The following is a 23,451-nucleotide window of genomic DNA, read 5'->3' as shown; positions in this document are numbered from 1 at the left end:
CTGAATCATTGATTAAACGTCTGCAAATGATTGCTAGACCAATGATTATGAAAACAAAGCTCCCTATTTCTATATGGGGACATGCAATTTTACATGCTGCTTCATTAATTCGCATCAGACCAAGTGCATATCATAAATACTCCCCATTGCAGCTTGCATTTGGTAAAGAACCAGACATTTCTCATCTGAGAATTTTTGGATGTATGGTGTATGTGCCTATTGCACCACCTCAACGAAAGAAAATGGGACCTCAAAGAAAGATTGGAATTTATATTGGTTATGATAGTCCATCGATCATTCGATATCTTGAACCACAGACAGGCGACGTGTTCACAGCACGTTTTGCTGATTGTCATTTTAATGAGGAAATCTTCCCAATGTTAGGGGGAGAACAGAAACATACCGAAAAAGAAATTACATGGTATGTATCATCATTGTTACATCTGGATCCAAGAACAAAACAATGTGAAAAAGATGTACAGCAAATTGTGCACTTGCAAAGAATAGCAAATCAAATACCAGATGCATTTGCAGACACAAAAGGGGTAACTAAATCATATATACATGCTGCAAATGCCCCTGCTCGAATTGAAATTCCGAAGAAACAAATTGAAGATAGTCATGATGTCATTAAACGCCTGAAGCGTGGAAGGCCAGTTGGTTCCAAGGATAAAAATCCTCGAAAAAGAAAATTCATAGAGAAACACAATGATCACAAAATAGAGAATGATGTTCCTGAAGAAACACATAATGATCACAAAATAGAGAATGATGTTCCTGAAGAAACACATGATGATGAAAATGTTTTGTCAGAACCACAAACTGACGAGAATCATGAAATCTCTATCAATTATATTAATACTGGAAAAATATGGAACCGAAAAGATATAGAAGAAATTGATGATATATTTTCTTATAATGTGGCAATCGACATCATAAATGATAATGAAGATCATGAACCAAAATCTTTTGGTGAATGTAAAAATCGGCAGGATTGGATAAAATGGAAAGATGCCATCCAGGTTGAATTGGATTCGCTAAATAAACGTAATGTTTTTGGACCTATAGTCCTTACACCTGAAGGTGTAAAACCTGTTGGATACAAATGGGTTTTTATTCGAAAGCGAAATGAGAAAAATGAAATAGTAAGATATAAAGCTCGACTTGTTGCACAAGGTTTTTCTCAAAGGCCTGGAATTGATTATGAAGAAACGTATTCTCCTGTGATGGATGCAATTACGTTTCGGTATTTGATTAGCTTGGCAGTATCTGAAAATTTAGAAATGCGTCTTATGGATGTTGTTACAGCCTACTTATATGGATCACTTGATAGTAATATATATATGAAAATCCCTGAAGGATTTAAGATGCCTGAAGCACAAAGTTCAAAACCCAGAGAATGTTATTCTGTGAAATTACTAAGATCATTATATGGGTTGAAGCAATCCGGCAGAATGTGGTATAATAGGCTAAGTGATCACTTGATGAAAAAGGGATATGTAAATAATTCAATATGCCCTTGTGTTTTCATTAAGAAAACAACATCCGGATGCGTAATTATTGCTGTATATGTTGATGATTTAAACATCATTGGAACAAATAAGGAAATTCAAGAAGTTGTGTCATACTTGAAAGAAGAATTTGAAATGAAGGATCTTGGAAAAACCAAGTATTGTCTGGGTTTACAAATTGAACAAAAAGAATGTGGAATATTTGTTCACCAGACAAATTATACAGAAAAGATCCTTAAACGTTTTAATATGGACAAATCAAATCCTTTAAGTACTCCAATGGTTGTTAGATCATTAAACATAGAAAAGGATCCATTCCGTCCATGTGAAGATGATGAAGATATTCTTGGTCCAGAAGTACCATATCTAAGTGCTATCGGTGCCCTTATGTATCTTACAAATTGTACAAGGCCTGATATATCTTTTGCCGTAAATTTATTGGCAAGATTTAGCACATATCCAACAAAGAGACATTGGAACGGAATTAAACATATATTCCGTTATCTACGAGGAACGACAGACTTGGGACTTTTGTATTCAAAAGATGCTAATCCAAGTATAATTGGTTATGCCGATGCTGGATACTTATCTGATCCACACAAAGCACGTTCTCAAACTGGATATGTATTTACTCGTGGAGGCACTGCAATTTCTTGGCGTTCACAGAAACAAACACTTGTAACAACTTCATCAAATCATGCCGAGATTATTGCACTACATGAAGCAAGCCGTGAATGTGTGTGGTTAAAATCAATGACTCAACATATCCAAATCTCATGCGGATTATCATTCGACGAGAAGCCTGTGATACTATATGAAGATAANGAGGGAGAGTTTACGTGACTGCACTCTTTTTCCCTTACTATGGTTTTTATCTCAATGGGTTTTTCCTAGTAAGGTTTTTAACGAGGCAGTATAAAAACACGTAATGAAGACAATCATTATGATCATCATCACAAGGGGGAGTGTTGAAAAATTATTTAAAAATGTGAAAAATATTTGTGTTGAAAATGTGAATGTTGAATGTTGAAAATTAGGTAAAATTAGGTGTTGAATATTGAAAATTAGTGTGTGATGATGTAGGTAATGATGTATTTTATTTTTGGATTATTTGTAAAAATTTTCTATAAATATATATCTCATTTGTGAAGAAAATCACAATTGAGATTGAGAGAAAAATATTATAAAGTGTGTAGTGTGATAATTTTGAGAGTTTGAGATTTTTACTTTTTACCGTAAATTTTTACTTTTTCACAACAGTTACATATATATTAATATTTTACATCAGAATAGTCTCTAATTGAAATCACAACCGTCTCTAAAAAATTATAACCAGAACCAATAATTAATATGGGTCGATTTCAGTTCCTTAACTTAATATATATAATTAATTAAGTTTATTTTTATATATTTATTTTTCTAATAAAAATTAGAAATCTATCGTTTATCTATTCTATAGATATTACTTGAATCATAATAAAGTCAAAATAATATTTTGGCATAATTTTTAAAAGATTAAGCTCTTATGAGACGGTCTCACGAATTATTATCTGTGAGACGGGTCAATCCTATCGATATTCACAATAAAAAGTAATACTCTTAGCATAAAAAGTAATATTTTTTATGAATGACCCAAATAAAAGATTCGACATACGAAATTGATCCGTGAGACCGTCTCACAAGAGTTTTGTGTTTTTAAAATCCCCAAATTTTTTTTATTTCCTTTAGTTTGCTCCTATTTTTTTTATGGAAAATTCAATTTATGTAAAAAAAATCTAGAAAATTTAGTATAAATCAAGAAATTTAAATTTTTCGATTTTAATTTTTTACTTTTAATAAGAATACTTGTATAAAAAAAATGGACTTGAGATATGAACGTGCCCGTGTACACGAGGATAATTCGATTAGTTAAATTAGACTAGCTTTCCGGGTTGAAAGATCCGATTTCCACCAACCAGATACTGTCAATGACCCGTCAAAATATCTGGCAAACCCACTACTTCACTACTTGCAGATTTCTAGGGATGTTCTGCTTCTTTGCACCACAATATCGATTTTCACAATAATTTGTATCTATTCGTGAAGTAAAATTATGGGTTGTCTGTAACTGTACTGTGATTGTGGATATACGTACAGAGATACATACTAGTGCGTCGGTAACGGCTACATTTCTCTTCCTTTTGTTCGCATTTTGATTGCAGAGGGAAGAAGGATCAAGACCCAGAAAGAAAATGAATTTTAACAACGATAAGTGAGCTTCCTGAATCTCAATGGGCCTTTTCGCTTTGATTTGGCTGCGTTTATTATTTATTAATGGGTTGATTTTTTGGTTTCGTTTTTTTTTTAAATGTGTTGATTTTTTATTTTGTATTTTTGGTGGCGAGTCCTGTCAATGCATCCCATTTTCTAAAGATTAAAACTTTTACTGGGTAACTGCAATTGAAATGTCTGTTCTTGATTTTGATTTTGATTTTGATTTTGATTTTGATTTTGATTTCGATTTCGATTTCGATTTCGATTTCGATTTTGCTTACCTTTGTTGGGATTTTTTTTTAAAAAAAATTGCTTTAATCAGGTTAGCAAATCAAAGGGATGTGTGTAGATATGCTGTGTATCCTACTTCATTGAATCATTTTCTCACCAATGCAATTGCTATTTTATATTTTAAAGTGTTCTGGAAATATTTTTTGAGCTTTTTTCGTACTGGGATTTATATAGTTTCGGATCTTGTTCTTGGGACTCAACTTAAGTTATTTTTTCATTCTTATGTAGACCTTTGCTATCCTTGATTTATTTAAGTTTACAGCATGATTATTTTATCACTAGCGCATTAAGATTTGTAGGAGTTATATTTTTGTTACACCGGCTCTTGGTGTCTAAGCATATGGTGTAATGTAACTTTTTTTTGTGAATTCGCAACAGTGAAATATGGAATTGGCAAGATCAGTATACGTGCATTGAAGAAAATAGCAGCATAGGTGAGTCTTAAACGTGCTTTGAGTCAATCATATTGTTTGTAGGCTATAATGTTCAGCTTTTCTCCATATGTTTGGCAGAGTTACCAAAATGCTTGTTGAATGGTGTGAGCCAAAATGAACAAAGTCTCTCTTATATGTTAAGTGACGAAGCTACCCCTCTGAAGGCTTGCGGAGATTTAGCTTACCAAGTAGCTGATTGTGGTATAATATGTTCCTTTCTTAGATGTATCCCTCGTTATATTTCTCTATTAGATTAGACTTTTTAGCTAGTTTTGTCCCTTTTTGTGAACGGCATTTCTTTGCTTGCTGCGAACTTAATTTCTTATTTTTACTTTCCATTAACTTAGTTGCATCCACTCAGCCGTATTTTTGACGTTATCTGAATAATGAACTTGCAAAATGACTCCATATATCATAGACACGGCTTACACGCATTTTTGTTAAACCAACTTAAGAAGTGACAGGGAAAGAGTTAGAGCAATGCAATGAGCCTTCCTCTCAAGCAAAAAGGCGCCGGATGCTACAATTCAAATCTGAAGGTTTGGAGGCACCATTTTACAGTGAGGCATTTTTAAGATCCAAGGTGGATGCTAAATTATATTCTTCTCTTGAAATTTTGTTCTATTTCATCTTCCTAATAACTGGAAAGAAATAGAATGCCATTCACATGGCCTTTTGAGTTTAAATGTATAGAATTTATTGTTTAGTTTTCTCATCCAACTTGGCAAGAGATAGTGTTGAAGACAATTATAAAACTTGAACCAAGTTTGTTTAAAAATTTAAAGCATTCGTCTACATTTTCTCTTCACAGTTCACACATTTATCACACGTCGAAGCTCTTTTGTTTCAAAGATCAGGTTTATAGAGCTGTTAGAAACCAATTTTCTCAAAAGCTAAGGCTTATGAGAGCTGTCCAAAATTGTAGTTTTATTATTTGCTTTTTTTGTCTTGGTCCCAATTCAATACTAAACAAGTCCGAACGAACTGAATATTTGTATCAGAAATCCCTCGAATTGGTTTACCATTTCTATAAAGGATATAATTGACAACTTAACATGCACTTTCAATTGTAAGTCGAAGATCAAGGAATATGTCGGAATTAATATTTAAGACGTCATGTGCATGTTGATCACACATTAAGTAAAAAAGACCTAGAAATAAGCAACAAAGATTTAGTGAAAATATACGAAGTTTTGTGCATAAGGGACTTTGAACTTGTGGCCTTGTACCCAAGTACCATGTTAGAGACCTTTTTTGAAACTCCTAAGCTTAGCAGTTAGTTATGTATCACAAACTTGCCTGTTTATACATAAGACACCAAATCTTCTGCTTTTCCATGTTTAGGAGACACATGATTCTCTCGAGGATGCAATGTCAGAGATGTCAGATTGGGTAGCTGGATTTGCAGGTTTGTTCCTTGCAAAGTATATTTTGTTTATTTATAACGAGATACACAATTATCAAAATTGATGAACTGGATATTGAGTGATGTCTCTTATATTCAGAATGTGCATCGGTATCCGGTAGCGAGTGTTTGGACCCATCATCTGAAGGCTGGATTGCCGATTGCTTTAACGACGTTAATATGAACTTCAACATCGAAGATATGTATGTTTCCTTGAACTTCAACTTGATATGAATTTCAACAAGGAAGATATGCACGTTTCCTTGAACGTCAACTTTTCTTTTAGGCAAAATAATGTTTGTGATTAGTTTCTTGATATGAACTAACAGCAATGCATCTGGAACTTCTGATATTCAAATAGACATTAGAGGTACATGAAAATGTTGTTACCGATGACCATTGTCAATCATCTACTTCTTCATTGTTAGCAATAGTTTCCTGTCATTTCATCGTTGTATTCAAGCATCTATCATTTATTACTGCAGATATTTTTAACAGCTCTCCTGAGTATGATGCTAATGCTGTCAAAAATCATACTGTTCACCCTCGTGGAAATGTTGTTTTTAGAGGTAATGGTTTCTTTGGTATTCATTTTCCTGGAATTATCCTCCCATTTAAATCTTCTCGTTCTTGATTATTGAACAATGATGGCTCCTACCGCTATTTATGTGGTAAAACGATTGTAACGTGGCGTATGAACTACTTACTAGATTTTTTAATAGATCCGCGTTGAACCATTGTCGCTAGCTACGACTTTTAGCATAATGATAGACCTCTCGATCAACAATGAGAAAAGATTTTGATTTGTTCACTTAAGAAATTATCCGCCAGACAAGTTTGTGGACCTTTGTTTGATACACACAAACCTACCCTATTTTTTCTTTGTCACCACAGGTAGAAAATCATACATGCGTACACCTCCTAAACTAGCCTCTTCGGTAGTTAAACCATTTGCCTTCATCAAACCATGTGGTGTACACGGAGACATAACTCTAAAGGACATAAACCAGAAAATTCATCCTCCTCAAAAATTGCAGCAGAGTAATGAAGATCTTTCGGATTCTTGTCTGACATCAGCATTCTCCGGGAAACCTGTAGTTGGGAGAACCAAAATTCACACAGAAGGTGGAAAAGGGAGTATAACAATTATGAGAACAAAAGGATAGCGATATTGCTACTTTTTGGTACATCAATAGATGTTCTCTCTTTACGCATCGGGGAGAATCACCGAGGTAGCTAAGGACCTCATTGTGGTTCATGAAGCTTTTAACTGCCAGAAATAATTTTATTTCGAAATGGGCTGTTTTTTAGGCATTCAGGTGTTTTGCAGTATTTAACGATCTTAATCTTTGATTGATCTTATGTTATCTTTCTTTGTCGGTTGAAAAAGAACATCTGTTATTCAAATGTAAAAATTTTGTATCTATTTGGTGAGAATCACGGAGGGAGCTAACCGCGGCCTCATTGTGATTCATGAAGCTTATAACCGCCAGAAATAATTTTATTTCGAAACGGGCTGTTTTTTAGGCATTTGGATATTTTGCAGTATTTAAGGATCTTGATGTCTGATTGATCTTATGTTCTCTTTCTTTGTCTGTTGAAAAAGAACTTCATCTGCTATTCAAATGTACAAATCTTGTATCTATTTGGTATTCCTTGTATTGAAACTTGAATATGATTAATCATTATTAGCTTGTTCATAAATAATTCCAAGCTTGTTGCATTTTGAGGGTCTTTTCAAGGACAATTAGCTCTTTTCAAATTAAAGCGAAGGGAACTGCTTTTCTCCTATTGGCTCTTTTCTCATGTTGGCTCATACAACAATCCAACATAAACTCCCGAATCAACAACTAAATAAAGAAAACCTTGATCCAAAAAAAAAAAAAAACAACATATTAGCTCTTCGGCTGATCGGCTCTTCCTAATTTCCAGGTGGTTAGGAGAGGGCATGGCAATTTCATCAATCATCTACTCTTCCTCGTTCGCGGTGTTGTGCTTTTGAGCATACCTCTGGTTCCTCAAGAACTTTCGGGTCCATCCCTTTGGTGGATGAATGGCAATGGCGTTTGAGTTTCTTGATGACATTTCTGTGGGCCTTGTACGGCTGATTGTGAGCCGTGTGATTCTTCGACTTCGCCATTTTTACTCCTTCGCTGCTGACAAAACTTCTGTGGTTCGCCATTCTACTTCTTCGACCGATTGTGAGCGTGTACCTGAACCCATCAGCAACCTGATTTCTATTTTTTTAAAAAAAATAATATAAAATCCACCTAGGCCTAGGTGGCCGATTAAGAAATTGATATTGAGTTGCTCCAACAATTAAATATATTTTACTTGCTCGAACACCAAAAGAAAATGTATGCTTACTTGTTTTTCAATACTTCAATCAATAATACATCACTCTTAAGATTTATACCAAAATAATTCGAAGAATTATAAAAGCAAACGAATGATGAACTTTAAAATTTATATCCAGATCAACAAAGAATTATGATACGAAAGCAAATGTTCAATCCGAACATACACCAATTATATAAGTAAATTTTCAATATTCGATCAAAAACAAATCATTTAGCAAGGCGTGGTAGTTGATTTCGCTAGTATGATTTGTACTGATCGTGATATATCTCATCATTCTATCACGCAAATTTAATTATTATTTTTTAATAATTAAGGGATTCATGCCTTTTTAAAAAAATTAAAAAATCAAGTCATTCCGTCCTTACAATTGATTTTTTTTTTTTAAATAAAAAGCAACAAGTTACGCACGTCTATATATCACGTCAATGGAGAGCGTATGATACTGTAACTTTCCTACATCTTTACTTATTTAACTATTTCTTGTAATCACCGTGAAAAAGACCAAATATCAACTATTAGTAATATAAATATAATTAAATTCTTGGAAATCATTTATAGGCATAACAATTATATATACTCGTATTTTTTTTTGCTAATTTTGTATAAATATTTAGAGATTATTTTTAAAATAATTATTTAAATTGGATATTTTTTTGTTATTTCTTAAAATTTACGACATTTTATTAAATGATCAGCTCAAAGATGTTGACGATCATAATTATAATGATTTTATCCAATGAGTGCTTTTTCAAGCTTGAAATTAATATTTTTCGGGGATATAAATATGAGACAATCTTCTTCACAAATTTCTCATTAACTCACAAACAAAATGAGTTCAATTTTCCTATTTACATTTGCCCTTTGGTTGATTATACTTCCAATTCATGATTCCTTGGCGGTGTCGGAGTCCATCACTAGATAGCTGGCATATGGTGGCTATAGGGTGGAAGTCTTGGAGAGTTCTAATTTAGTGGTTGTGAATTTATGAATAAATAATGTTGTCATGGAAAAATTAAGTTATAAATTGAATATAATGATGTCAATTAATGTGAATTGATATATGGTATAATATAACACTTCTAGAGTGTAATAAAACTAAATATATTTGTTCATTGCTGATAAAGAACAGTAACATCAACATGTCCAACATGTACATACATTATATAATTAGTAACAAGAATAATATATTATCTAAAAAACAACTATGTTGGAACATTTAATACTTGCAATATTGATTTTGATGTTAACAAATTTTTTATTTTGTCTCTAATAAGTTTACCTAAGTGTGTAGAAAGCTGAAACTGACCAGGCTTTGAACAGATCAGTTCTTAAGCCAAAACTAAAGTTATCGAGACGCAAACTGAAAGTGTCAACTGCTTGCCCAAAACTGAACCAGTTCAACTGATATATCCAAGATCAGTTCAACTGAATCAGTGAAATTAGTCCAGCTGATGAGCCAACTGATTTCACCAAACCAATTCAAGGCTAGTCGAATGACCAGTTGAAGACCAGTTCGCTGATCGTAGCGAGATTCCAGCTTTGCACAAGGGTAACAACAATTGTACGATAAAAAGACAATAACGAATGTTGCAGCAGAGCTTAAAGTCAATACGTTTCAGAATAGCTGTCAGAAAGTACATACACAAATTTCGAGTAACGAATTCAAAATGCAACGGACATAATTGATGAGTCTTGATGTACGATTAACTTTGCCTCTATAAATACAATATGAAGACCATCAAAGAATATAAGCATGTGTTCGAGAAGAAGAGGACACACTTAACTCATATCAGCTTATATTAGAAGCACAAATCCCTATGTATGTGAGAACGCCTTCGTGTTGTATTCATAGATCAGTTCTCACATACGGATACACAATCACTCACATATATAGAGAGTTAAGCTTAAAGTTCAGTTGAGTGAGTCTTTACACAAAGACGTTAAACAATGTGTTTGTAGTTTTCGCACAAAAACGTTAAATAGATGTGGGCTGAAAGGCGCTGTCTTAAGTCTTATCATGTGCTAGGAGTTCGGTTAGGCTGTAGGGTAAGGCCTAAGCTGAGTGGATTTATACAAAGTGTTATATAAATCAAAGTCTTCTAGTGAATCCTACCCGCGAGATAGAAGGGGTGACATATAAGTCTTGGAAGTCTCCGAAAATCCATAAACAAATATTGTCTTTTTATTTATTTTTATCATTGAAGTGCATATGTTTTAAAACTGATTTGATCAGTTTAGTTCTCACCATAACTGAACTGATACAAGCTACAACTGATCATTGCTTAATATTTTCATTTTTTTCACAAAGAATTATTTCGAGTTTTTTCGTTTGGTGTAAAAACCAAACTCCATTTAATTAATCGGTGTTAATATTCTTAGAACACGAGCTATTACAACTTATTAAGAATATTGTGTTTGAAGCATCTCTGTTGGTGTTAAGACCGATCCTATCAAACTACAACATCAATTATCAAAACAATTATAATATACAAATATTAACTATTAATATGTATATAAATTACGGACTTTAAACACAGCAGAACCCCAGCTAAAAATTACTTCTTAATATATAATTATACTATACATAAAATTTCACGTAAATATAAAGTCCGTAATTTNATTATATCACGTAAATTAAATATAACTATTGTAATTAGTGTAGATATAATATTATATCACGTAAATATAATTATTATAATTAAATTAAGTATAATTATTATTATTCCAAAAATTGTAAATTACAGTATTATAATTCCAATAATACAATTAATATTATAACTATTGTTATTACTTAAAACTTAAAACTGGTATAATGAATGAACAATATAAAATACTAAACAAAAAAAAGTTATCTCTTAATATTCTGAAAAATGCAGAAGACTTACGCTAATAATTAAATAGAAAAGGCTGGAGATCGGTGCTGGAAAGAATGTTCGATGGTCAGTGATCGAAAGAAATAATTTTGCTCCTAAGTTGCTCGGCTTCAGTGATAAAATGAAGAGCATCATCGCATTTAAATAGGTAAGAAAGAAGGTCACAGGTTAATGGGTCACGGATATTGAATCCGTGGTTTACTGCCACGGACTCAGAATCTGTGACAGACTGTCACGGAATATTTGAATCCGTGCCTTAGCGACGGTGTTTTGTAAAACCGTCGCAAATAGCGACGGTTTTTGTTTAAACCGTCGCCAATAGCGACGGTGTTTGTTAAAACAGTCGCCAATAGCGACGGTTTTGCACAATCAATCGTCGATATCCCTTTTATTTTTTTTTAAAAAAATTTAAAAAAATAATAAAAAAAAATTTGAATCCGGGACAGTAAGTCCCGGATTGTACTACTTTTACAAATTTTTACAACTTGCCACATTTTTACAATTATTTTATTAATTTATAATATTTTTTTAAAAAAAAAACCCTTCTCTTGTGAGAACTTTTATAGGGTCTGAACTGTAGCAAACAGTCCACTCAATCAATAAGACGTAGGTCAAACTTTTGTTGAAAAGATAAAACTCAAGTCAAAAAATAGGAAACCAAACCAAATCAAAATTTTTTTTATCTTATATACAAATATTAAAATCGAAGTTTAGATTTGGATTATAAATGTCAAAATCGAACAGATTGAAAAAAATGAATTTTAATTAAATTAACATTTTTTTAATATTTGTATTTAAATTATATATGTTATAAAATGATATTTAGTGAATTAAGTTAACTTTTAGTTGATTATTATTGTTTATTTCATATTCTTTATACTAAATGTTTTATCAAAAAATTAACTAAGAAAGTAATATATTTTAATATATTTTAAAATATATTTTAATTACTAATTTAAATAAATGCCCAAATTGAATTAATCGAACCGAAATAACCTAACTGTTTCAGTAAAAAACCAAATTTAAGAGATAAAATGGTTTGGATATCAGATTATATATTTATAAAAATAAATTAAACTAAATTTGTGTAAAACTGAACCGACCGATGAACACCTCAAGAAGTAGATATTGTCGTGATTTTGTATACGAAAAAATCGTATTTCTAATATTTTTTAAATATCGTAATTTTTATTAGTAATAAAGATTGTAATAACACACATCTTTAATTCTTTAACACATAAAATCTCAACATCAATCTAAATAAAGCCAAAAATATATAAATAAATAAATAACACAATTCTAATTATTTAACCACAACACACAAGAATTACAAATCCAATCACTCAATCAAGAATAATTTAATTTCTTCCAAACAATGGCAAGTATAAATATTATGCATAATACTAGATAAACTAGTAGTATTTAAATGTAACAGCTCCTAGCACAGCCACAAGAAGCAGAGGAGAAGCAGCAGTAAACGAGTGGCCAGCAGCTGATGGTGTCACTCCTGCCCTGTTGCCCGCCGGAGCTCCTCCTGTAGTCGTTGGCGGAGAAGGTGAATCCGGGGTGCTTGGTTCAGCTTCTGGGGCCAATCTTGGTGATAGTGGCTCAGCACCGGATGGACCTGCATGCCAGATAATTTATTTTGATGAAGTTTGTTTTCTATTGATCTTGAATCTGTACAACTAGAGAAGATTATTAATACCTTTGATACTTGGAGAAGGAGCACCATTTGGTGGAAGTGTAATTAAACCATTGGCCAAAGGGCCTGCCAATCATATAAATTCATTATATGATATCAAACTATATAATAAGTCATAATAATTAAAAAATGAAATAAATTGTTGACAAATCCATAATATATAACATACTTGGAGCTGGAACTGGAGCACCAATGGCTGCAAATTCAGTAAATTTCAAACTTTAATTGACTAATCGTTTCTTGGTTAAGTTAAAAAAGAAAAAAGAAAAAAGAAAGAAAAATCCTCCGACCTTTGCATTGAAGAGGCACACCAGGCATGTTACAAGCACGCGGAAGCGAAATCGCAAGAGTTTGATTAACTGGGATTTGGAATGGAACATTCCCAGTCGCGATCTGGCAAAAACAGTCTTTCCCGTTACTCATAAGGGAGACAATCGAAGTGCAACAAGCAGAAGGCGGGGTAGTCGAGTTAACGGTACCATTGGTCACGAAGTTTACGCAAGGCATAAAAGATGTGATCATTGAAGATGTGCATGGAGTATTTGTGATTTGCCCTGATGAGATTGAAAACAATGCAATTGTTGCTGTTGCTAGAAATGTGATCAAGAATTGGAAGGCCATTGGGATAACCAGGGTAATTTTGTTTGTGTTGTGATTAGAAATTTTTGGGATTTGATTAGTGGTTTGATTGTGAGAATGAGATTTGATGATTGGATTTTATAGTTAAGGATTTGGGGTAAAAGGGTGCTAGGGATAAGAGGTTGGTTAGCTAGAAGTGGTTTTTGTGGCTCAACTAATTTTAACTAACCTTTTGGAATGCACATTCATAAAGATACTAATAATTTGCTTATGCCTATTGCTTCTTGAATATGTCCTCAGTTCTTGATTTTTTAAAAAGAAAAAAATATATATATCAAATATACTTCTTCATTAATTTAATAAGCTTTAGGATTGAAGAAATTTATCAAATACAGTTTGAGAAAAAATAATCAGTATTATCATCATAATTTTTTAATAAATGATTTATTTATTAGTAACAGTGATGACGATGATAAGAAGTAAGAACAACATCAATAATCTATATTTTTGTATTATAAAAGTGTGAAAAAAATTCAATTTAAATTGTCAGTTTTGTAAAAATAATTTTTATGATAGTGTTAGAATTAGAAAATTTCCATTGTTATATTAAATTATTTTTTTGTTTTGTATTTATAATATATATTGTATATGTCACCAAAAGTTCAACTCTATAGGATAAAGTTCAACTCAAACTCAAATGCATGGATGATGGGCTACAACTAGATCCTTTCATTTATGCTATACATTGACCAACGTTAATCATATCACCAAACAAATTAATACATTAAAAACCATATCATAAACATGAATGCAAAAAATAAAATCTTAATATTTCAAGTTTTCAACAGATAAAATAAATAAATGAGCTGTAAAAGCTAATGAATATAAATAAGATTTTTTTTAATAAAAAAAATTCACTGATTTGATGACAAGTTGTGATAACGATATTAATAAGTTTTTAGGTTGGAGCAATGTATATTAAACTTAAGAATCAATTAAATTGAAAGTTCCGAAATATTTAGTATAATAATTGTTTCTGCTAGAAACAATATATATCATACGTCCATCGGCTTTCTTTAAAATCTCAAGGAGCCCATCGAGCGTGCCTTAATCGAACCCGAAGGAAGTTTATATGATAACCATTTATGTGGTACGTACTTATGAAATTATGTATGCCGTCATTCAAGTCTTTCATTTCAACGTCCTTGTAATTTATCCGGAACCGATGTAATTTTGGCGTATTTAGAGATCCCAAAGTGAAAGTTTTTATCAAAGAGCAATAAGCTATTTCAACATCGACAAGTGATGGTAACTCAAATTTGTGCTTCCATTGACAAAAAATTCTCAACTTATAATTGCCGATAATAATCAAATATTTCAGATTAGGAAAGACAGAGTTAACTGGTACATGTGTCTCATCCTCAATCACATCAATCATCTCTTTGCAATGGATTATATGAAGTGCATTGAGATTAACAAGATTTTTTGCTATTGAAGATGATATTAAGTTTTTGATACCATCAACTTTATATATAAACAAGCTCTCAAAATATGAAAGAAACTGGTTGGGATATGGCGACACCATATCTTGCTATGGAAAGTCATCAAGATTATGTGTCTTTAGGCCAATAATTTCAACCTGCAAAAGATAGACAAATTAAATGACAATTAATAGATTGCTCAAAATGAAACCATTTCAATCTAAATGTAGAATCCAAATAGACTATACATAATCAAAACTGTAAAACATAACCCCTTCACATTTTGCTAGCTAACACTAAATTACAAAAAGCACAACAATTTATTTGCTGATTGTATATATATAAAAAATACAAATCTCTTTGTTGATGCAACAAAACAAAACATTAAAAAAATCTCAAAGAAATTCTATTTTAGCCATTGCCATGATTATAAAATAAAACAAAAACCATTATATGAATCTTATACATATTGCTACTACTATTCAAACCCAATAACAATTATAATGATGAAATATTTAATTTAAAATAATTAGATTAGCAATCAGCACATTTAAAAGTAGGTCATCCATATATTACTAACTATTCCATGTGTCCATATCACCTAATTTTTAGTTAAAACTATATACACAAAGTTATTTATGAGAAATAAAAACCCTTTTAAATCCAAGAATATATTCTTAATACGGTGAAGTAGGCAACCCATGTCACCAAACTTTTAATTTGACTTATAAACCAAAACCCTAGACCCCATTTATATAAACCCTAGCAACACAACCAAAATCCTCAGACTAAACACCAAGCTTCAAAATCATTGATTCCAACTCCATTTCTATCTAATATTTTAATCACCAAATCAAATGGCACACCATAAAGTTTCTATGGGATTAGCCATAATTCTTGTCACCATGCTTTGGCCCTATGTCGCATCGCAATCGAATGATTGTACCAGTGTGATCATTAGCATGTCACCTTGTCTGAATTTCATCTCCGGCAACTCGTCCACCCCATCAGTTTCCTGCTGCTCGCAGCTTCGTACTGTGGTTGGGTCGGAGCCACAATGCTTGTGTCAAGTGCTTAATGGTGGAGGATCAAACATGGGACTGAATATCAATCAAACTCGGGCTCTTGCCTTGCCTAAGGCTTGCAACGTTCAAACTCCCTCTGTCAGCAAGTGCAATGGTAAGACTAGGGGTGAGAGAAGCATCGTAGGTTATCAAGCTTTTTGAGTTATTTGGAATATTATCGGATTCGAAATTGTCAAACTCGACCAAGCTCAAACATATAGTTTTGGTTCGTATTTGAGCTCGAATTTAAAAAAAAATGTCTGAGCCCTGATTCAGATATAGCACAACAGGAGTCGATAATTAGGCTTGAACAAAATATATTGAGCTCAAATTCAAAATCATAACGGATCGAGCGAGACTGGAGCTATTTTAAGCTCCGGGGTGATAAAATGACACAGGTTATTTGCATCCCAAGGATAACCAAGTAAATACACAGTAACATTGATCGTCTTTTTGAAAGAAATTATCTCAATATTTTGCAAAAATATATGTTTGCTTTCTGAACTTTTTGATGAATTTTTATAGATGTGAAGCTTTCCATAGAACTTGAATCTAATTTCGTTTAAAATTTGCAGCTGCTTCTCCATCCGACTCTCCTTCCACACCAAATTCTCCTAGCAAAAACCCTTCAGGTAAGCAGTTTCTTTCTCCCACGTGAATCCTAAGATTCATTAATTCTTGTGAAATCGAATTGCCGACAAGGTCCATGGCACTCAAACGTTGTTTTCCAAAAGGAGAAAATGTTACCTTTTTCGGTAGATATATGGCTAAAACATTTTCATGCTTCACTTCCAATTATAGATATTTCTTCTATGTGATCTAGGGGGCGGATCAAAAGTGTTGCCATCACCCGGAGATGGTTCATCAAGTGCAGCTTCACCAAAACAGCTGGCACTTAGTATGATATTTTTCTGCGTCTTCCTAGCATCTTATGTTTCAGCTTTCAACTTGCCCTGATTCTTCGCAAACTCATCCGCCTTCCGTACGTATTAGAGACTTCTAAGCAAATGGATGAGAGTGATTCCTTTAATTGTTTGTTCAATTTATGACCTGTTTCAGAGGGTCTGTCTGTATGATTTCGTATGGTGTTGCCTCCTTTTTGTAATAAAGAATTAAAGATCATTGATATCTATCCCACATTATGACTTAATCAAGTGCGAAAGACTAACTATTTTGCATATTAAAAAATCGTCCTTAAGACTTGATGGCAAATCCAGAATGGCATAATAATCCATAAAAATCCTCCAGAAATTAAAAAAGATATCTCAGTGCACGTTTCTATTACAGTTATGTTGCTCAAAAACCTATAAATATCATGTATACACAGACAAACCTGTATCAACAAGGATTCTACAAACCAATAGACGAAAGATTACCAGCATCAGCAGGCCACAGCAGGCTCTCGGCTTCAGGTTTCGCCTTGGAAACTGCAAGTGAACAGGAAAGCAAATGAAAAGATAGGCTAATGTTTTCTATAAGAAAAACAAATGGGAACTAAGGCCTGAGCATAATACGCAGAAGGGTCATGCATAGAACATGAAGTCATTGTCTTGATAAGCAGGTTTACAACACCAGAAAGAGAAAAGGAGACAAATTGTAAACAATCATAAGAAGCCTTTGGCTTACCCTAACGGGATCGAGATTGCATAAATTCTTCAAGTTTGTTCCACACCTCAAGTGCCGCAGCTCTGTCCTGGTGTCGCTTGTTTTTGCTAATCTGCTCATAAAGTAATATTCACAGTAGAACCAACAGTATGTAAAAGAAACAAAGCCTAAAGAAATAAAAATGCACGTGAATGCAGGAATCACTAATAGTTGGATATTTGGAACGTGTTCCAAATACAAGAATACTGACCGATATGATCTTAACATTCCACTGCTTCACGGTTTTTGCTGATTCTATGCTGTCATCCTCAAAGCGAATGTAAAACCCAACAACTGTTATGCAAGCAACTCAAATTGTTGTTGCATTCACTTTCACGGGGTCAGAGAATATCAAACATGATATCAAGCCAAGAACAGATCACAATTTGTTATGCCAATGCCATGTTACTGACATTCATCAGATGAACAAACTATGACAAAAATGCATAAAATTATAAATTAAAACGTATTCTCCAGCAAGATGGTGACAACATTGTCCACAAGAAAACATGACTATAGTCCAAACTCTTGAGGGATGGTAGCTAAAAGACACCAAATAATAATAATCCCTGCTTTTGCTGTATTCCACATTCATGCGCCATCTTAAAAAGAGAGCTGCAGTAGATGACTATTCCAACTACCTATTTGATTTTCTCACAAAGAGAAAATACAAAACTGAGAAACATTCCTGACACCTTCCAGCGGACTAATTTAAACTGCAGATATCAAGCAATTTTGCTATATGTGGAATTCAAGCTGAGTTAAATAGCATTTAGGCTCGAGTTCATTTGCAATTGAAAATATTACATCGAAATTATTTGGTGCGACTAGATGCTCCATGTTCCCATACATTGACAGCAAACTAATCATAACCCCGACATAAATACAAATGCATAAAGCTCGGAAATCAGCTAACAAGTGGTATTTGGCATCAAATTCAAATTTAACCAATTCAAGCACAAAAATAACACGTGGAATTTGGCATCAAATTCAAATTTAACCAACACGGGCTCGAAAATATATTAATTACCACATAAAACTTACTCTTGTTAAAGATCTCAACATGGTCCTTAAATGGCCAGTCCTTGAACTGCCACTCCTTTCCAAGCACAAACACCGCCACCACGCGATCCCAATCCTCACTTTTCAGTGCAGATGGCTTATCTCTCACCTCATAAGCTGTCACCACCCGATCCCTACTAAACTTCTTCTGCACTGTCACACACTCAGGCTTCCCCCCTTTCATCTGCTTAACCTTATCATCCGACGGAATAAACACTCCATCCTCCAAAAAGTCCTTAACATTATAAATCGTAATCAGGGTCGAAAATGCACTTGGGACCAAAATAATCGGCACACCTTCGCCAATCTTACGCATCTTCGTCACCTCGTCCCCCATTCCAAATCCTCTACTCTCGATTCTATTCTTAGCAACAATGTTATCTTTCCTCTGCAACGCCTCCAAACGTTGCTTCTCCTCGTCTCGTTTCATAGCAGAAGCCAAAACACTATAAAAATCTCGAGTTTTAAACACCAGCATTGCCTCCCTATCCTTAATTGGCCTCTCCTTAGCCTTAATCAGCCCAATCAAGCTCTTCTCGCTCGTTAAACCCTCCTGAATCGCCAATTCGTTCGAATCATACTGCAGATTACGTTCCACATTGTTCAAGGCTGGGATTTGAGGAATGTTGGGGAAATCAAGGGGGACAATCGAATCTGAAGATTGGATTTTTCCCGTAAGATAATCAAGAACCGTTTTCCGATCAGGGAGCGTGACGGCGGGGATACGGAGAGCTCGTGCGTGCTGCAAGTAATCGGTGTGTTTGAGGTTGTGATTGGTGATGAAATGAACTAGGGTTTCAAGAGTGTAGCGGCGGGTGGATTGCACGTGCTTGGAGCGGTATGCGGTCTCGATGGTGGCGGGGAAGGAGTAGTCGGAGCCGAAGCGATATTCATCGTTGACGCGAACGATTTTGTCGAGAGAGTTGCGGATTGTGTACTCGCGGAGAAGCGTTAGCGGGTCCATTGGTATTCTCGGCGGAGGAGAGGTGGCGCGTGCCGTGATTGTGAGCTCAAAGTAATACTTCTTCACAGACACTCGATAATTAATTGATCAAAAGGTATTTTTAAAATTATATGACTCCGTTTGTTACGTGTGATGTGATAAATAAATAATTAATAATTAAATAAATTATAAAATGAAATATATGAATAAATAATATGGTGAGAAAAAATATATGCTATCTGGTGTAATTTTAATATTATAGATTAATTTTATGTATTAACATGAAATGACTAAAGTATACTCACTATATACATTATAATTACCTAATCTAAATATAATAAATAAATAATAATAGTAATAAGAAATAAATAAGTAGGTAATTTTTTTTGAAAGGTAAGCTTGTAATTATATTAAGATAAATATTTCATTACAAACTCGACCAACCAATGAGGAAAATCACCATTCAACCAAACAAAGGGTGAAGGGACTGACAGAGAAAACTTAGCCAAATTATGGGCAACTATATTAGACAACTAGGCTCATAAACTATGCCAGAGATAAATGGGGCTTGCACCAGAATGTTGATATCAGACGCACATGCTCCAACATAACCCAGATCCTCTTGTACGGCATTGACTGCTTGCACTGCCAGTACAAAATCAGATACGACCAGAACATGTCGAAAATTCTTTTCCTAAACCAATTTAACTCCTTCTCGAATTGCCAGTAACTCACCATGGGCAACAGATAGAGGTTGAAAAATTTGTAAATTTTATTTTTTATTATATATTTATTATTCTCATTAATTATAATGATATTATTAATTTAATCAATAATTTAATTCTTATAATTTTTTGCTATTTTATAATTAATATAATTGTATATAATATTATTAATTTAACTCTTACTAAACATTATTTTTATTAATTAATAATTTAATTCTAATAATCTCTTTCTATTTTATAATTAAGACATAGGGAAGAAAAATATAGTTTCTTGAGTTTTGATATGCTATCCTATTTGATTTGTTAGATTAATAATTCAATAGTTATCCACAAAATTGGGTCTTAAATCGAGTCAAAATGATTATTAAAATATCTTAAAATTTTAACAAAACATTAGATAAGTGTTTGACTATTTATCTATCCTTATTTAACACACTCACCAAACACACCATATATATATATAGATAAAAAGAGCTAAACTAAATTAAATTTTCTTGTTTTTTTGTTTGTTTATTCATTTATAATTCAATTTTCGCGAGATTAAAAATGAAGTAATATATTTGTGTATGGGCCATATTGGTGAGCCGGGATGTAAAGATTAATGGGCTTTCAATATGAATAAACTCAATTAATAAGTCATTAGCCCATCCTCGGGCCCATGGATTTTTTTAGATATATTTCTTTTTCTTCTTTTTTCTTAACTTTCGGTGTGTGTTAAATACATCAAATATAATATTATGTGAAAATACCATATTAGCCCTCTTCATTTATATTAAGGTTTGACCTCTTTCTGTTCAGCTCAAGGAACAATGGCGACAAGCACCTTAAACTAAAGGAGAAAAGGGTGTGGCCATGAAATATTTGGATGGAAGATTGGGATAAGTGAAATAGTTGTATAAATAATCTTTAAGGTTGGATGTTAATTAATGCATGAAGATGAGGGTAAGAATACTTGAACAAAAAAATCTTTTTTTTTCAGTAAAATAACAATCGTAGATTGCAGTTGGATATGAGAACCAAAATTTGAAGAATTATTTGAAATAAATCTATATTAGATATATAGATTTGAAATTCACCACAATAATTCAAAGAATAATTATTTAAGATTAAAAATGCACTGTAACATAGTCCTCAATATATGTTAGAGTTGGTGATGTAAGCAAGCATTTACTCAATAGAGCTTGGTTCTTCTTACCAACATATGTTCATATTTTCCGGCGAGCTTGTCACGCAAAGCTTGTCCGGTGTAGTTTGCATGACTAACGTGGTTTGTAGGCTAATGCGTTGACCATGAGTTTAACTATCGCATGTCAAACGGTAGAATAAATAGCTTCAAACTTATTCGTTCAAATACAATAAATAACTTTGATTTTAAATTTAGATTTACTATTATGATGTAAATATTTTAAAATACTCAAGTAATAAATAAAGTTGATTACGACATGGATTTTTAATAAAAGAAAAAATCAATATTTAATTTTCACATAATAAATTTGCATGTTGGTTGGTTGTAAAAGGTCAAACGAGTATATAATTCCCATGCGTAAACTACACGTTTGTTGATAGTGAGATATCAAACTTCTTGATTGTCAAGGTCGGATATAAAGAGAGTCTCAAGATGTAATAATTGCATGAAACTATACAATAAAATTTGGAATTTTTATTTTTTTGAAATATTTAAATTAATTAGGCAATAATTTTATACATGCAAGATCAATATGCCAGATGTGTGATACTGACTGGTTACTTTTATTAAAAAAATTATAGGTTTTACTGATTGTGTAATTGATATATTTTAAATTGTAAAACAGGCAGCATTCCAATCGTTTTTCCATTGAATAATCACATAAATTTGCAGCTCCTCGAAATTGAATGCTAGATTTTGATAATTGTGAAGTCAATTTTAGTGTAGAGTGTATGGCTTGAATAAAAATTACATCTGATATAATAAATATACACAGGAAACATTATGTTTTATATACGAGCAATTGTTTGCTTCCAACGCTCTAGAAATAATTGTATAATTTAGGTCTCTAATCAACTTAGAGATTTTTGGCAGAGTCGTTTTGGATGGCAATCCTTAAAGCGAATTTGTAACACCTCAAATTCAATGATTAACAATATTGTACCAACACGAGTCTTTATAGTATGCTTAAGTCCGCACTCACTCAGAGTCACTCATCTCATAATTGCTCCAAGTATAACATACTTAATTTTGGAGTTCCTAAGTTATGAGCTACTGTAAAAATACAATTTATTGATATAAATAATATATATCAAATCTTTTATGTCTCTCATCCTGGTATGGACCGGTTCATTCATGCTGCATGTTGCCAAGTCATTTATGGAGTGTTAATCTTTCATGTATTAACCACTCATACCGTGGATCATGTACTATCCTAGGATCTTTGGTTTCGAGTGTTACATGCCCACCAGTTTTCACTTAGTTCGTCCTTAAACCATGTCGTATTAAGAGAGGTCAGTCTCTGATATCAATTGTGACACCCCAAATTTGATGACTAATCACATTGTATCAACACGAATATTTACAGTGTGCTTATATCTTTAGTCAAACACACCACTTCATTGGGTGTCATCAACCTCATAATTGCTCCAAGTCAAGCACACTTAAATTTGAAGTTCTTATGTTATGAGATCCCTAAAAAAGATTCACTTTATTGATATGAGTATTATCTATCAAATATTTTATGTGGGGACCCGGACGCTAATCATGTTCTTAATCGTCATTGTGAATAATTAATCAATTATAATAAACAGGGTCTAAATTTTTTTTTTAAATATAATATCAAATGCGGAACGTAATGGAATCACTCTACTATACATATCAGTATAAAAGTAAAGTACAAGTCTTGTACTATATACAATCATTTACATACTAAGGTTCAACTACTAAATATCAAGTGTTCAACCCTATCTCAGATCAAGTCCGTAGTCTCCACTCTAATCACGATATCTCTATTCATCTCCTCGACCGTGAACCTGTCCCACATGTTGTCATGCACACATACAAACACGACAACAGCCGGATAACTCCGGTGAGAATAAATCCCAGTATAAATCAACGAAACATGCAATCATATAATTAATATAAAGCATGAATCA

At 32.9% G+C, this 23,451-nt stretch overlaps 4 protein-coding genes across 8 annotated transcripts; 2 read left to right on the top strand and 2 right to left on the bottom strand.

The window, feature by feature from the left end:
* Positions 1-3,461: 3,461 nt before the first annotated feature.
* Positions 3,462-7,546, top strand: LOC140962842 (protein XRI1-like). 4 transcript variants are annotated; one of them, XM_073421898.1, is made up of 9 exons: positions 3,462-3,762; positions 4,434-4,489; positions 4,568-4,690; positions 4,948-5,072; positions 5,834-5,897; positions 5,995-6,097; positions 6,224-6,264; positions 6,380-6,463; positions 6,789-7,546. In XM_073421898.1, the coding sequence occupies exons 1-9, from the start codon at positions 3,743-3,745 to the stop codon at positions 7,058-7,060; spliced, it is 888 nt and encodes a 295-aa protein (XP_073277999.1). In that variant the 5' UTR covers positions 3,462-3,742; the 3' UTR covers positions 7,061-7,546. The 4 variants fall into 4 exon arrangements, with proteins under 4 accessions (XP_073277999.1, XP_073278006.1, XP_073277990.1 ...); XM_073421905.1 differs by having other exon boundaries at positions 3,463-3,762; positions 4,954-5,072; XM_073421889.1 differs by having other exon boundaries at positions 3,463-3,762; positions 4,945-5,072; positions 6,227-6,264.
* Positions 7,547-12,385: 4,839 nt separating this feature from the next.
* On the bottom strand, positions 12,386-13,516 carry LOC140958696 (non-specific lipid transfer protein GPI-anchored 20-like). 2 transcript variants are annotated; one of them, XM_073416243.1, is made up of 4 exons: positions 13,121-13,516; positions 13,000-13,026; positions 12,834-12,896; positions 12,386-12,752 (listed from the first exon to the last, which is right to left on the bottom strand). In XM_073416243.1, exons 1-4 carry the CDS (start codon positions 13,449-13,451, stop codon positions 12,541-12,543), a joined length of 633 nt encoding a protein of 210 aa, XP_073272344.1. In that variant the 5' UTR covers positions 13,452-13,516; the 3' UTR covers positions 12,386-12,540. The 2 variants fall into 2 exon arrangements, with proteins under 2 accessions (XP_073272344.1, XP_073272354.1); XM_073416253.1 differs by having other exon boundaries at positions 12,843-12,896.
* A 2,082-nt stretch (positions 13,517-15,598) lies between these two features.
* Positions 15,599-17,104, top strand: LOC140962832 (non-specific lipid transfer protein GPI-anchored 5-like). The gene is made up of 3 exons (XM_073421871.1): positions 15,599-16,069; positions 16,530-16,586; positions 16,778-17,104. Exons 1-3 carry the CDS (start codon positions 15,748-15,750, stop codon positions 16,909-16,911), a joined length of 513 nt encoding a protein of 170 aa, XP_073277972.1. The 5' UTR covers positions 15,599-15,747; the 3' UTR covers positions 16,912-17,104.
* A 51-nt stretch (positions 17,105-17,155) lies between these two features.
* Positions 17,156-19,712, bottom strand: LOC140962826 (protein CDC73 homolog). The gene is made up of 4 exons (XM_073421860.1): positions 18,643-19,712; positions 17,810-17,892; positions 17,581-17,671; positions 17,156-17,381 (listed from the first exon to the last, which is right to left on the bottom strand). The coding sequence occupies exons 1-3, from the start codon at positions 19,622-19,624 to the stop codon at positions 17,582-17,584; spliced, it is 1,155 nt and encodes a 384-aa protein (XP_073277961.1). The 5' UTR covers positions 19,625-19,712; the 3' UTR covers positions 17,156-17,381; position 17,581.
* Between the last annotated feature and the right edge of the window lie 3,739 nt (positions 19,713-23,451).

The sequence above is a fragment of the Primulina huaijiensis genome, chromosome 2 (genome assembly GCF_012295235.1).
Source record: "Primulina huaijiensis isolate GDHJ02 chromosome 2, ASM1229523v2, whole genome shotgun sequence".
NCBI lineage: Eukaryota > Viridiplantae > Streptophyta > Magnoliopsida > Lamiales > Gesneriaceae > Primulina > Primulina huaijiensis.
Note: the sequence above shows the minus strand (reverse complement) of the source record. Positions and strands in the feature narration are given on the sequence as shown.